The sequence below is a fragment of the Podarcis vaucheri genome, assembly GCF_965113315.1.
Source record: "Podarcis vaucheri genome assembly, chromosome: 6".
Taxonomy (NCBI): domain Eukaryota; kingdom Metazoa; phylum Chordata; class Lepidosauria; order Squamata; family Lacertidae; genus Podarcis; species Podarcis vaucheri.
The window spans coordinates 60,622,164-60,637,318 of NC_138764.1; the positions used below are offsets into that span (position 1 = coordinate 60,622,164).

The window sequence follows — 15,155 nt, forward strand, 5'->3', positions numbered from 1 at the left end:
TCCAACCTGGTGCCCACCAAATCTTGCTGCTTCCAGCATCTCAGCTATTGGCCATGCTGGCTGAGGCTGATGGGAGAGTTAGTCCAGAATATCTAGTAGGCACCAGAATGGGAAAGGTTGGGCTACAGGATTCGGCAGAGCACCACCACCATGCCAACAGAACTTCAGACATGCTACTGCCAAGACAGATATACCCATGAAAGGGCTGAAAAGGGGCAGAGTCATGGGGAGAACATGTGCGGCACAGGGAAATAGTGTCATGATTAAAATGCATTTTGCACCTCTAAACATTACTCGAGTAAGTTGGCAACCTTAATAAGCAGGAGCATTAAGGCCAACTTGTGTATTTGTCAACCTTGTTTACGCTTTTGATATATTCATATAGAATGCTTTTTAAAACATGCATCAAATCTGCATATTCTGTTCTATCCTTTTACTTTTAAACGGTACAAGTAACTTGTGCTTTTGTGGGGTACTTTTTATTTCTACAAATTGGATTTGTGCACTGCCTCCACTGGAACCTCTAGGCTGCTTACAAACATAATCTCAAATACAAAATTAAAAGTGCATCATTGCATTTCTTCTAGTTCACAATTCTCAGCCATGCCCCGGTCAGTGGTGTGACTTCATACCAGCCCTGAACATGGCACATGTATGACATGGAGGCCACAGAGAGAAAAAATAATTATAGCCATTCCCATACTGAGGACCACTCCTCCCACATCACCACAACACATCAGAAGATATGATGCAATTCGAGCAGTCAATCACAACAGCATCACTCTATAAACACTGGATCGGGAAGCAAAGTACCTGTCCTGAGGCTACATCTCTCTCTAGACCCACATTGCACACACTTAAAGCTCACTCCAGTGTTGAGACACAAGGAGAAATGGCATTTTGCACACACTAAAAGAGGAATTTGCAGATAATAGTCCGTGCACAAACACATCCCAAAGAGCAGCAGTATATAATACAAGAGCTATAGAAAAGAGAGCCTGTCAAGGGTGGTGAAGTGGTTAGCATGCTGCAATTTGGCTTATGCACAGTTGCCTAGGAGTAGACTCTTGAACTCAGCCACGATGCAACTTGTAGAAAAACAAACCACTGAGCTTAACACAAACCAGCTTTCATTTTTAATTAGACGTGCCAACTATCTTGCAAAGAAATATTGACATCTGAACTGCTAGCGGGAAGCAGGAGCCCCATCCAAGGAAATAATTGCCTGGCTTCCACCTGATTGTTTCTTTCATTCTCTCTAACTTCCACTATACTAAATCTGTCACAAACTCTCTTACAATATTAGAACTCAGGGACATTCAACAATGCTGAATGTTGGAAGATCCGGGGCAGACAAAAAATGTGGATACTGCTGTGATACAAATTATACAATGTAATCCTGTCTAAAAAGGTAAAAAAACCAAAGCAAAGCAACATAGAATTACACATAGGATATTATTGACAAAGCTACAATGACTCATTTGCAAGTCCGCAAGTAGAACAGGTTAAAATGTGCATGAAGGCTCACCACTGAGGAAAGTCTTTGCAATTGAACATTCCTTCCCCTGCCTGCCCCACAGCTTTGGGAGGTTCCAAGCGCTGATCTTGTGTAAAGTATTTTGCTCATCAGGAGTGTGCCCAACTCAAATGCAGTTATACCTTGGATTCCGAACGCCTTGCAAGTCAAAAGTTTTGGTTCCCGGAACACCACAAACCCAGAAGTGAGTTTTCCAGGTTTGCAAACGTTCTTTGGAACCCGAACGTCTGACGCGGGTTCCGTGGCTTCCAATTGACTGCAGGATAACTATGGGATGATGAAACAATGTGCTGTTGACCCGTATCTTAGACACATTTACTAGGCAGTAAGCCCCACTGAATGCACTGGCGCTTACTTCTAAGTAAACATAGGAAAGGGCCGTAGCTCAGTGACAGAGGATCCGCTTTGCACACAGAAGGCACCAGGTTCATTCCCAACATCTCCAGCTAGGGATGAGATAGTCTCCACCCTGAAATCCTGGAAAGAACCTTCCAGTCAGAGTAGACAAGACTGAGCACGCTCCTGTGCACAAGTTTCCCAAATTCATAGGAAGCAGTAACTTTCCTGGGCCAACCCAAATATTACCAAGTAGTGAGCAAGCTTTCTGGTTCTCCAGCACTCTTAATTAGGACAGAGACCATAAACAACATTTTAAAGGGTAGGGGAGAGAAGCTGGCTGATGTTGAACAACAGAATCTGTATTTACATTGCAGTCTATGGACAGAATGTGGGAGAAGGTAGGAGATGCTTACTCACTATTTTGTAACAGTTTGGCTTTCTTTTTTAATGAGTCTACCAGGCTACCTTCATATGCTGTGAACAAAATTGTACTATACCACAATTACTGCTCTGGAAATTATTCTAAGGAAAAGACTGTTGTTGCAGAGAAGGATCACACTTCTGAATGAGGAGATAAGGATTATCTCCTAGTCTTAACTGTGTGGGTTAATTATCCTGGTGTAATAGTGAGTATTGGACTAGGAACTGGGAGACCAGGACTTGAATCCCCACTCAGCTGTGAAGCTCACTGGGTAATTTTGGACCAGTCGCTGTCTCTTAGCCTAACCTAAGAGGGTTGTTGTGAGAACAAAATATGGGAGAACCGTGAAAACCACCACTTTGAAACTCCTTGGAGGAAAAGTTAGTATATAAATGTAATAAACAAACAAGCAATGGTAATATTTACATCATGAACTGGGAGGGACACTTTTTCAGTTATGTACTTTCCATTTTTCAATCTCTCTCTTTCGTTTTATTTTTATTTAATAATGATTATTTCCCAACACAGTGACTATGTAATGATTTTTAGAACGGCCACTAAGAAAGACTGCTCAAAACACATTCAGCATTTTGAATTAAGTTCAGTCTTGGCACTTTTAATTATATTGCACTGATTCCTTTATAACAGGCACATTGGAAATTTTGGAGAGGAAATAGATGACAGCTGCAGCCTGCACCTTCCACTGAATGTACTGAATCAGGGATGGGGAACCTGCGCCCCTCTAGACATAGTTGGACTCCAACTCCCATCAGTTACTACCAGCATAGCTATTGGTCAGAGGTGATGGGAGTTGTAGTCCAGAAATATCCAGAGGACCACATGTTCCCACGCCTGTATTACACACCTTCACCCAGTCCATTCAAATAATGTAGGGAATCTAGCCCTCTGTTTTTAAAATCTGCAGCAAGTTCTGTTTTGTTGTACTTAATGCTAGGATTATTTTTATTTTTAATAGCTTTATGTTTTACTTTGCATCTCAGTTGTGTTTACTTAACTATATGTTACGGGATGGCATACAAATGTCATAAATAAACAGTCGCATACTGACTTGAGTGTAGCATTAAGTATTTAGATAATTGTTATAAATCAGTGGTTTCCTGTGCACTGTTGTTACATAGTTAAAACGAAACAGGCCTCTCTTGTAAGTATCTAAGGAAAGGTTACCTGTGAACTCCACACACATACCAAAGGGAAATAAAATCTTTTATCCCCCATAATATTAGAATCTGGAGACATCCAATGAAGCTGAATTATGGGGGATTCAAGACAGACAAAAACCAGAAGTACAGAGCTAAAGTACAGTGGTATCTCTGGTTACGAACCGAATTCGTTCCGGAGGTCTGTTCTTAACCTGAAACCGTTCTTAACCTGAAGTACTACTTTAGCTAATGGGGCCTCCTGCTGTCACCGAAATAATTTCTGTTCTCATCCTGAGGTAAAGTTCTTAACCTGAGGTACTACTTCTGGGTTAGTGGAGTCTGTAACCTGAAGTGTTTGTAACATGAGATACCACTGTATAGACCAGGGGTCTGCAACCCGCGGCTCCGGAGCCGCATGTGGCTCTTTTACACCTTTGCTGCGGCTCCGGGGTGGATACTAGTGAGGGGAGGAGGCGCATTGAGCGCCCCGACACTCCCCACTGTGGCGGGCGCTGTACTGGCTGTGGCGTCGCATGGGGCGGTGCGTGCGTTAGTCACGCACCGTCCCGACGTCACCTTCCTGCCCGCCTGCTACATTGTAAGGGGCGTGTACGCTGGTCACTGCATTGAAAGGGGGCGTATACGCTGGTCACTGTTTTGAAGGGGAGTGAAGAACACACACACACACACACACACACACACACACACACACACAGGTAACTTGTTAATTTAACATTTATTTCTATGAGGAGGAGTAATTCTGAGGGGTCAAACGAAGAAATAATAAAAAGTGACAAAAAAGTTATTTTTATAATGACGAGTTTTGCGGCTCCCAGTTTTTTTTTCCTTCGGAAACGGGTCCAAGTGGCTCTTTTTGTCTTAAAGATTGCAGACCCCTGGTATAGACTTTGCTGCTACAAGACGTGCTGATGGCCAACATCTTAGGTGGTTTTGAAATCGAATTAGACAAATCTAAGGAAAGCTAGTCAGGATGGCCATAAAGCTACCTTTCATGATGAGAGGTAACCGGTTGCCTGGGAACAACAGCAGGAGAGGGCTCTCATTTCATGTACTGCTTTTGGGCTTTCCAGAGGCATCTGATTGGCTGTTGTGGGAAGCAGAAAGCTGGACTTCAGATAACTCTTTGGGCTAATCCAGCAAGACTAGTTTTATGTTCTTATAAGGTCAAAACAGATCTTAAGATCAGCAAAGGAAAGCAATGGTTGAGGATATAGTTCCACTCATCCTTTTACAGTAATCAAAGCAAAAGATCCAGATAGTCACATCTCTTACCTGAGGCAACTTCCAGGGATGATCTGCGTCTCTCTGTCCTCCTCCTATTTGCTGGGTCACTGCTATTCCTCCTCGAAGCCATACTGGAGGGGAGCTTTGGGAGAACAGCGTTAATCTGCAAAAATTCAGGGTCAGAGAAACCGATTTGTTAGTGTTGAGAGTCAAAAGTTTGGACCTGGATGCTAGAAAGAATCCTTGGGTAATGTGACTCACTGTGTGATTGCAGCAGCTTCCTCTTCCCCGAAGAGCCTTTTAGCTCCACCTCTCAGTAATTTGACTCTCTGCTTTTCTTACTCACCTCCAACTCCCCTCAGTCCTGCGAGTCTCCTCTCCCACTCCTTAGAAAACATTCTGTCTCTCTCTGTGTCACTATCCAAGCCTTGTTCCTTAACCTTAACTGTCTGGCAATACTCCCTTATCAGTGGAAAGTCTGTTGTCAATTAAAACTTGAGGTCCCACTAACGTACTTGTAAAACATTTCATAGACACTCAGGATGATTTTACACATGCCAGAAATAGCATCTTTATAAGACTCTAACTGCTAAACACCTGGCTGCTGATGGGAGAATTTGCTGGGACAATAGTGAATAGATTGAGGATGTTGGGCTTATTTCAATCATAGCTGTTTGCCTTCAAGTAAGCTATTAGAATCCTCCACTTACTATTCAAAAATTCTGAGACAGGCACTCAAAGTGTGCCTCAACAAGGCTTTTGAAAAGCAGATCAGGAACCCAAGATGCCTATGGACACCTGCAACAAAAAAATGGAGCTGGATTTCGTTTTAATGCAGGTGTCCAAAGGAGAATAACAAAATAGTTCTATGTTGAAATAGCATGAAGAAAATATGCTTTAACCGAAGATCTAAATGGATGTAATGAAGCCAAAAACTACAGTTGCAATACATGAATTTAAAAACAGATGGCTAACTGCCGACATTTTGGAACAAGCATTCATGCAGAGAAAACTACCATAAAGTCCACAAGTATCGTGGCTAGATAGCTCAGTTGGTTAGGGCGTGGTGCTGATAACATCAAGGTTGCAGGTTTGATTACCATATGGGACAGCTGTGTATTCCTTCATTGCAGGGGGTTGGACTAGATGATCCTTGAGATCCCTTCCAACTCTACAATTCTATGATTGCGGATTAAAATTTCAAACTGTCAGATGCATTTCAGCCACACTGGTATTTTTCAGTGACTTGAAAACAATCAGGAACCTCAGTATCCTCAACTCCAGGAGCTAAAGTATCAGATGCAGGATTCTAGTCAAGTAATAACAGAGCTACTGGAGAATGCTGCTGAAATCTATGCCTTGCTCATCATGCCCATAGTCTCATTTAAGTCAATGCCATTTTAACCAAACAAGGATTTGAAGCCATTTGAGCAAACCAGAAGTGGCTGAATGTTATTTCATGCCCGCTATTCAAAATTGCATTATATTACCTTAAAAAAAAAAAAAACAGTACAGGATGGTGTAGTAAAGGTAAAGGACCCCAGTCAAAGGCGGCTATGGGGTTGCGGCGCTCATCTCGCTTTCAGGCCAAGGGAGCTGATGTTTGTCCACAGACACCTTTCCAGGTCATGTGGCCAGCATGACTAAACCGCTTCTGGCACAACGGAACACCGTGACAGAAACCAGAGGGCACAGAAACACCGTTTACCTTCTTGCCACAGCAGTACCTATTTATCTACTTGCACTGGCATGCTTTTGAACTGTTAGGTTGGCAGGAGCTGGGACAGAGCAACGGGCGCTCACTCCGTTGTGGGGATTTGAACTACCAACCTTCTGATTGGCAAGCCCAAGAGGCTCAGTGGTTTAGACCACAGCGCCACCTGTGTCCCTAGGATGGTGTAGTATCAAGGAAAGAGTACATAACAACCAACATAGCTAATTGTCATCATTAGTTTGATAGTACAACATGCTTTACACATATACCGTATTTTTAGGTTTATAAGATGTCCCCTATTTTTGGGGTCTCAGATTTAAGAAAATGGGGGAGATGTATCTGTGTATAAGATGCCCCCTAATTTTTGACATTATTTTTTAGGGGGGAAACCTAGTCTTATACATGGAAAAATACGGTACTTTAAATGAAATAAAAACCCAAGACATGTGTCCCCGTATCATGAAGGGGTCACAGACAAACCTGTGCATTTTCACCAACATTTTGAAAACCTTCTACTCTCACACCCCCAGTTCAAAGCAGAAAAGCCACTGTTTCTTTGCTATCCACAAGTATCAATGTGTGTGGAACAGCTTCCATTGTCTGAGTGTCCAGATAGAAAGAACCCAGAGAAATGGGAACCAACAATGCAGAAACCAAGAGTGTGTACACTGAATACTATATGCATATGCTTCAAGGAGAAGTAAAAAATATTTAAGTCCAGAAGTATTCATAGTGGGAAAACAAGCAGTACTAAGGAGCTTGACAAGTGCTGCATTTATAAAGGGAGTGTAGCTGCCTCCCACCTCTTTTGCTAACTTACAGCACAATCTCATACATATCTAGGTAAAGCTAAAGGTACCCCTGACCATTAGGTCCAGTCGTGACCGACTCTGGGGTTGCTGCGCTCATCTCACTTTATTGGCCGAGGGAGCTGGCGTACAGCTTCCGGGTCATGTGGCCAGCATGACTAAGCCGCTTCTGGCGAACCAGAGCAGCACACGGAAACGCCATTTACCTTCCCGCCGGAGCGGTACCTATTTATCTACTTGCACTTTTGATGTGCTTTCGAACTGCTAGGTTGGCAGGAGCAGGGACCAAGCAACGGGAGCTCACCCCGTCGCGGGGATTCGAACTGCCGACCTTCTGATCCATACATATCTAGTCAGAAGTAAATCCCACTGAATTCAATGCCTAGGTGTACTCCAAGGCAACTGTATATGAGACTATATATGCGTATGCAAAAAGTCCACCCCCAAGATATGTAAGGAAAATGCATCAGCTAATGCAATGTTACATGTTTAGCTCTAAGACTATCCTTTGAATACATCAGAAAACAAAGTGACACTGAAGACTGCCTATTCCTTTCTGCGATGCTAGTGTCCTGAATAAATCCTCTAAAATGCTTGAAATTGCACTCAGGGATAATTTCAAAATTCAGTTACCTGCAGCAGAGATAGAAGCAGAACATATCTCATAACTAATGCTTCTCATATGGCTGGCTCATTGATGATGGTGCCCAAATACTCAAAATGAGTTCGTTTTGTCTGACTCAAAGTAAGTTCATTTTTGGAATGCAAACAGCATCTTCAAAATGAGTTCACTTTGTCTGATTCAAAATAAGTTCATTGTGGGGACCCAAAGAGCATCAGTGAGCCAAATTCAGAAAAGGAGAAATCTAACCCGCTTGGGAGCAAAACAGAGAAATATTGCCATATCCAGGAGCTTTCAGGACCTCAAATACAGCAGCTCATGTTGCAGGGAGAAGATATGAGAATTTCTTCCATTAGCTCCTATGCAGCAAGAACCTTAGAACATAGATAGAAGTTGTCAATATCAATGAAAGGCAAAGGGCCCACATTTCTGCATTATATTTAGCATTAAAGAGGCCATCCCATTCCTCAGTTACCAAGAGTAAACCTCTCTAATGAATAGTATGGTTAAACTGTAGCTACCTACTCTTGGCAAGGCATTTTATGGTTGCCAGAAAACAAACAAACTGCAGGCTCCCTGCTAATTTTACATAAATTTAATACATATGACTCAGCAAGGGCAGCCCTTCAAGGCACTGGAGAGAAACATTGTCACCTGCTGACATTTGCGGCTCAGATTGCTTTTAAAGACACAAAGGCTGGAGCAGGGGTGAGGAAAAATGTAACCCTCCAGATTTTGCTCGAGTCCAATTGCCATCTGCCCAGTTAGCATGACCAATGGGCAGGGGTGATGGGAGTTGTAGTTCAACAACATCAGGAGGGCCAAAGGTTCATTGTTGCTGGTTTCTTGTTGAACTAGGACTGGGGAAAATCTAACAGTTGGCTGTAAACAGGTCCACTTCTCACGAGATGCGCTCCCCTCATGGAAGCCATTTTGGTTGAGGAAACTGCGTCCATCTTGTTTGAATGCTACAGTTGACAACTGAATCTTGTCATGTGCACAGGCAGCAAAATAGACACATGATGAATATGCAACTTCCACATAGGAAATGTCAGTTTGTGTGAAGCAGCCATAAACCAAATGAAAGTGGTGATGTTCATCAATGTCTGGTTGTCTTCAGTTTGGTTTGACAAACTGAGATCAACCTTTGACCAGCCTACCGGTAAGTCTGGGATCAAGTAGCTCCACAGTGAATCATCTTTCCTGTGGAGGCATCAAGCAGCAGTACTAAAACCCACTTTGTGGGTGGGGGTGGAGAAACACACTTAATGGCTAATTGTGCCTATCTACATGATAAAGGGGAAAGAGTTAACTTCCACTGTATGTTTTGAAAAGCTCACAATGGCCAGTAGTGGTGGTGGGAGCCATAAAATAAGGGAAATGATCTCTTGTATAAGAAGAGTTAATGTTCAGATTGCCAGAAGGATGAACATTTTTTTCAGGGATAGGCACTGTGGGCAAAATTATTGCAAAATGTGTTTGTGCTGAAAGGTCATGCTATATCTGCCTGGTACATGAGGCTGCTACCTTCTCTTTCTGGCAGAGTTTTCATGGATGGCAGGCAGAAATCAACAGAGGAGAGGAGAAATGATGGGTAATGCCTGACCTGTTGAATTTCATGCAATTGGAAAGTACTAATTCCGCTTCTAACAAATAATACCGAAGCACAGAATCAGTATTTGGCTATGATGGAGTTAAGACTGCTGTGTCTTTAAGAGCTCTGCAGCAGGGAGAAATTAAAGGAGATGTGCAGATTTCCCTATGATTGCAACTCCATGCAAAAACTTTTTGGCCGCCCACTGAATTTCCTTGTCATTAAGTTTTTAATGAAGGGGTGGAGAAGCAGTAACCCTCCAAGCATTGCTGGCCTACAACTCCCTTCATCCCTGACTACTGGTCACTCTGGCTGGGGCTGATGGGAGCTGAATTCCAACAACTTCTAGAGAGCTTCAGCTTCCCCAGTTGTAACAACAGAGAGAAATGAACAAGGAATTGCTGAGTGGATATTTCCTGGAAAATCTCTCTCTTCCTCTTTCACCCATTCCCGCAGCTTAAATAAATAAACCAGATGATTAAGAGAGAGACGGGGAAACACTGGAGGTAATGAAAGAAGCAGGTCAAAGAATAGAGTGTGATACCTTATTTTCACTCAACAATCTAACGCCGTTACTTTCATTCTGACAGGATCTCTGTGTAACTATATTTTAAGCTGGAAAGAGAACAACCTGGTGGATTATAGACCTCTTAGCTTGATTTTAAAACATGAGAAGCTGTAAAACGAATCACCAAGCAAACAGTCTGCAGAGGAAAATGGACTTGGATGTGATTAAATGATGGCACACCAAACTCCTGCTGCAACGCGCAAAAGACATAACGAACTTCTGAAAGGTTTGTTGTTTTTGTTATTATTATTCCCACCTGCCCTTCACCAGCAGGTCCCAGGACATGATACAGTATTTTTTTGAAATCAGTGTTTAAAAGTTAAAACTAATAACAGTCACAGGAGAAGGACAGGTCCTGAAAATACATAATTCAGGGGTCAAAGGCTGGAGCAAACAGGTATGTTTTCAGCATACATCAGAAACTATAATGAAGGTGTAAAATGCATCTCTGTGCTGACGGAATTCCACAAGCTAGGAACTGCCACAGAGAATGTCCTAGCCTAGGCCACCACCTTCAAACTTCTGTAGGCAGGGGAACTATCAAGAGGACCAAGAAAGAGGGCAAGCAGTCTTTCAGATATGGAGGGGAGGGGGATGACAAAAAGGACAATGGGCTCCACCTGTTGATGGCATTTTACCATTGCACTGTGGAGAGCGTATTAACCTATGGTCTGCGTGTGTGGTTTGGGAGCTGCACGGCCAGGGAAAAAACAATGCTATCCAGGGTTGTAAAGACTGCAAAGAGAATAATTGGGTGCACTCTTCCCACCTTAGATCAAATCTATGCTGCCAGGTGCCATAAGAAAGCAGCAGAGATAGCGCAGGATAGTACGCACCCCGGAAATGATCTCTTTCAGCTTCGGCCTTCTGGAAGAAGGTATAGGGTTATAAAGGCCAGGACTAGCCGCCTGAGAAACAGTTTCTATGCAAATGCAATTCTGGTTCTAAATGCAGCATAAGGGGTCTCTATAGTATAGTGTATTTTAAAATGGGGTTTCAGAGTTTTTAGGGGGTTTTGAATGTTTTATGTAGTTTTATGTAGTTTTTCAATTTCATTGTTCTGCATGGGACAATGACAATAAAGATATCGTATATTGTATAACTGGTTCAGACCCACCTCTGACTCCCAACATGCTTAATAATGCAAATAATGCACATTATTAATGCTAAAAATGTCAATTCAGAGTAATATACATTATGTTACTGTAGTATTATGACTAAATGAAAAGCAGTGATTTTCACACTTGATGTTAGGCAAAAGGCTGAGAAGCTATTGAAAACCATCAACATTTTCCATTTAAAGACTTGCAATTTCAATGAAACACCTGGGGTATGTTTGAATTTTCAGATTTCATTCTAGTGAGGGATGTTATCAGAAAGGCTACCTCATAAGGTAGATGATCCTGAGGTTTATCTAGTCCAACCTGTGCCAACTTTAGTTGAGGAATCTCAACTAAAGTATCCACGACAGATGGCCAGCCAACCTCTGCTTAAATAACTCCAGTGAAGGAGAGAGTTCATAACCTCCCTAGGGAGACCGTTCCACTTTCTAACAGTTCTTACAGTCAGAAAGTTCTTCCTGGCGTTTAGTCAGAATCACTTTCCTTTTAAGTTGAAGCCATTGATTTGAGTCCTACTTTCTGGAGCAGGAGAAAACAAGATTGCTCCACCCTCCATGTGACACCCCTTTAGATATTTGAAGGTGGCCATTATATCTCCTCTGCCTCCTCTTTTGCAGGCTAAACATACCTAGCTGCCTCAGCCATTCCTCATAAGACTTGGTTTCCAGACCCTTGGTTATCTTTGTTGCCCTCCTAATACTTCTACAACTGTGTCACAACAGTATTCAAGGAATAGTGTCTGCAATGAATCATTCTACATGTTGCATAACACCTCCTTTGACAGACATAAAATGTACTGTTTGATCTTCCTAAAAAAAATAAATACCAAAAAAACCATGCAACACTTGAAAACATGTCCGTGGAATTTTCTTATTAATGTTTTGACCATTTCAGCATTTTTTTAATGCCTTTAATATTTAATATAGTAAAAAATGTTGTAACCCGTCCTGGGACTTAAGAGTGAAATACAGGGGAAAAAACAAAGGGAATAATAATAATAATACCCTCTACATGAGTTTTGTGCTACAGATTTTCTGTAACTTGTGTCTTCCCTTCCCCTGGCACTCCAAAACACTGTCAGTTAAAATACATTCATCACTATTCTAGTTATAACTTGTGCTGTTAATCAGAATCTTAATCACTGGAAGTTAATTCAAGTTTTAACTTGGTGTTGCAATTTTTGTTAGCAAATGGATCTTTCATATGCCAAATACAGTATTCTGTGCTGCTGAATTAGCTCTCATCGGCTGACTATATCTTTTCCGGTACAGGAACTGGTCATACACAGATTTTCTTTATTAGTAAACTCATAACTGTTGGCATCTCAATTGTGACTGATGATTATTTGCCTAACGTTATCACCATTCATTGTACTTTAGACAGTATACAAGGACAGGGCCCTGCCCCCTCTGTAAATAATTTTGAATAATGCTAATTATAATAAGCACCTGTATATCACATTTCAAGGACTCAGAAACTTATTCACAGACATAAAATAAGGGGCACACAGAAATGAAAATAATAGGAAGAGAGAATGTTCCCACCAAGAACTCTTCAGGTTTGTGTAATTAAGATAAGACCCTTATTTGCATAATACTTCAGATCACTTTGCATGGATTTAACATGCTGTCAAACACAGAGAGGGATTTCCCCACTCTTTTCAGAATTCTAACATGTCTCAGCGACTGTATGTTGGAAAGCAAGACCTTGTAGTTATTTTAGATTAATTAAAATGGACCACAAGGTTGTAACTATATGTATGGAATCAGAAGGCGGCCAGTCATAAGAGCAAATAGAGGACTGAGGGCATTCTCATTTTATGTATATTCATTTAAAATATTTTCTATTCTGCCCCTCCCTCATAAAGCCACACTCTGGGCAGCTGGTATCAAATTGAAACAACCCAAAGAACACATTACATATGATCAAGAACCCACAATCAAACTGGACTCAAGCACTCAAACAGCACAAGTTCTAATGTTAACCAGCTGGGAATGGGTTAATCTCGGGAACACCAGTGATATTTGTTTCCACAGAGGAAATGAAACAAGTCAATTGCCAGAAACTAGAATCTGGCAGAATGGATGTGGATGCAGCAGCAATGCCAGGAGATTGTAGACATTCTGATCTTATCAGAAAGTGCGTGCCATGTAGGCACTCTGCCTACTCGGTCCCAACTATAAAACAGACCTTTGCCCTATCTATGTTTCCATTTCCCACAGTGTGTATTTATCACATACACACACATATACAGGGGCACGACTTTGCAAACTCTTCCTTCTGCATCCAAACCCCTTGGGCAAAATTTTCTTTTGTCAAAATATGTAAGCTCTCTCTTTACATAAGTGATCCATAAAAAAAGCAATATGGAAACAAGAAGCAAATTTGGAGCACATTTGGAATCTAACAAACCTTGTAATAACCAGTATTTTTAAAATAAGAGAATAGATTTCTAAAATAATTTAACACAGATCAATCAGCGTTAGCACTTTAAACTGGACCTGGAAACAAACTGGCAACCTGTGCAGCTGTTTTAAAATGAGGCGCAAAGCATACACAACTGAAAAAAGCTGCATATTGCTTCTCTGTTTACCCTTGCCCGCACTTCTCTTCCAGTCCTGTTATTTCATCTGTGTCAAATTTTAGCTTGTAAGCTGCTCAGGGCAGGGACCTAACCTTCTGTGCTCTGAGAAGCAACATGCATGACAATAGCGTCATAGTGGTAATATATGAAGCTGCTAAGTGATGTTGATAATAACCCTGAGCAGATGTGAGTTCCAGCAGCTCAGGGTGATTCATTTTTCCAATATGCAGAAGGTTCACAATTGTCAGATTACTGACCTGACAAGAGACAGCCACTGAGACATCCCATCAATACCTCAAGTTAGCCACATTCAATTTCATTTCCTGCAAGCATAAGTTCAGTCTGTGGGGTCTGTGTTTGCAGAGAATGACAAATCACCTCTGGTGCGTAATCCTTTTCTAAGAAATGCATATATGCTTCCTTAAAACAAGCAAGCAGGCCATTGGGCCACCCTCAATCAATTAAAATACATAGCTAACTGAGGCTCTGCCCCCCCAACAAAAGGCCTGGTACCCCAACAAAAATCCTGGTTATGCCTCTGTATTATCCTGCCCCCCACCTCTACTTTATCACAGTATATCACAGGTTCTATCAATGGTTTGCTACAAATTGCAAGGAAATTATATGGAGAAGACAAGCAAGTCAAATAGGATTCTCAAAAGAGCTTGGAATTCAAATTTAATGCTGCTTTTTTTAAAAAAGGATTCCAGTTTTCTCAGGCCATACAGCTAGCCAGACAATCTCAGAAGTTAAGTGTGTGTTTGGAATGTCCCAAGTCTTGGCTACGCACATAAAGTGATTTATTGCATGGAAGGGCCTGAACTGTCAATTCCAAACAGTCCTTTATAAAGGAGCAATATTTCTCGTGGATGAAATGTAGTAAGGCAGATAACCAGAAAATTATCTCTTCAAGGGAAAGGTTAAATGTGACTGCGTGGTGGGTCCCAACTTGTGCCATGTTGAACTACTTGCCATATGCATTATCAGATCACCGCAAACCTAACAAAATGTGAGTTTGGGAAAGTGGCACATCAGACAGTCTAGTTTTGCAAAGTGGTGGCTCATGCTGGGAGCTGCTGTGCAGTCAAAAGTTTCGCCACCATTGGGGCATTGGGTTTACTGTACTTTTTTATCTGTTTCCTTTTCTTGTGTGTTCATCTGCAGGAGGAACACATCTCATGGTCCTTCCCCTCTGCTCTGTTAGGGCTTTTAGTCTGTAGTGTTAACATGCAACAAAACAACAGCACCGCAAACTGGCTTATAAGTATAAAACCAAATTTACTAGAATAATAGCTAGACTAGAGATAGACTTGTAACCATTCAAGCAACAAACATACTAAGGTGCCATGTGCAAAACAAAGCCTGGAGATACTGTAAACATGGAGTGGATAAATGTACAACTGTATCTTAACAAGTTACACTTGCAATAAACGTTATACAG

The 15,155-nt window shown here is 41.7% G+C and overlaps 1 protein-coding gene and 1 long non-coding RNA gene across 4 annotated transcripts in view; one reads left to right on the top strand and one right to left on the bottom strand.

Moving 5' to 3' along the window:
- BAK1 (BCL2 antagonist/killer 1) overlaps positions 1–15,155 on the bottom strand; it is a 40,150-nt gene that overhangs the window by 17,864 nt on the left and 7,131 nt on the right. For all 3 annotated transcript variants that reach the window (XR_014220850.1, XM_082227134.1, XM_082227135.1), the window contains exon 2: positions 4,751–4,865. Coding sequence is in view for 2 of the 3 variants with exons in the window: in XM_082227134.1 (XP_082083260.1) it covers positions 4,751–4,832 (82 nt within the window). In the remaining variant the exon portion in view is untranslated. The remainder of the gene's footprint in view (positions 1–4,750; positions 4,866–15,155) is intronic.
- LOC309534776 lies at positions 1,629–11,955 on the top strand. The gene is made up of 3 exons (XR_014220854.1): positions 1,629–2,274; positions 10,032–10,235; positions 11,748–11,955. It is a non-coding gene; the product is annotated as an uncharacterized lncRNA (long non-coding RNA).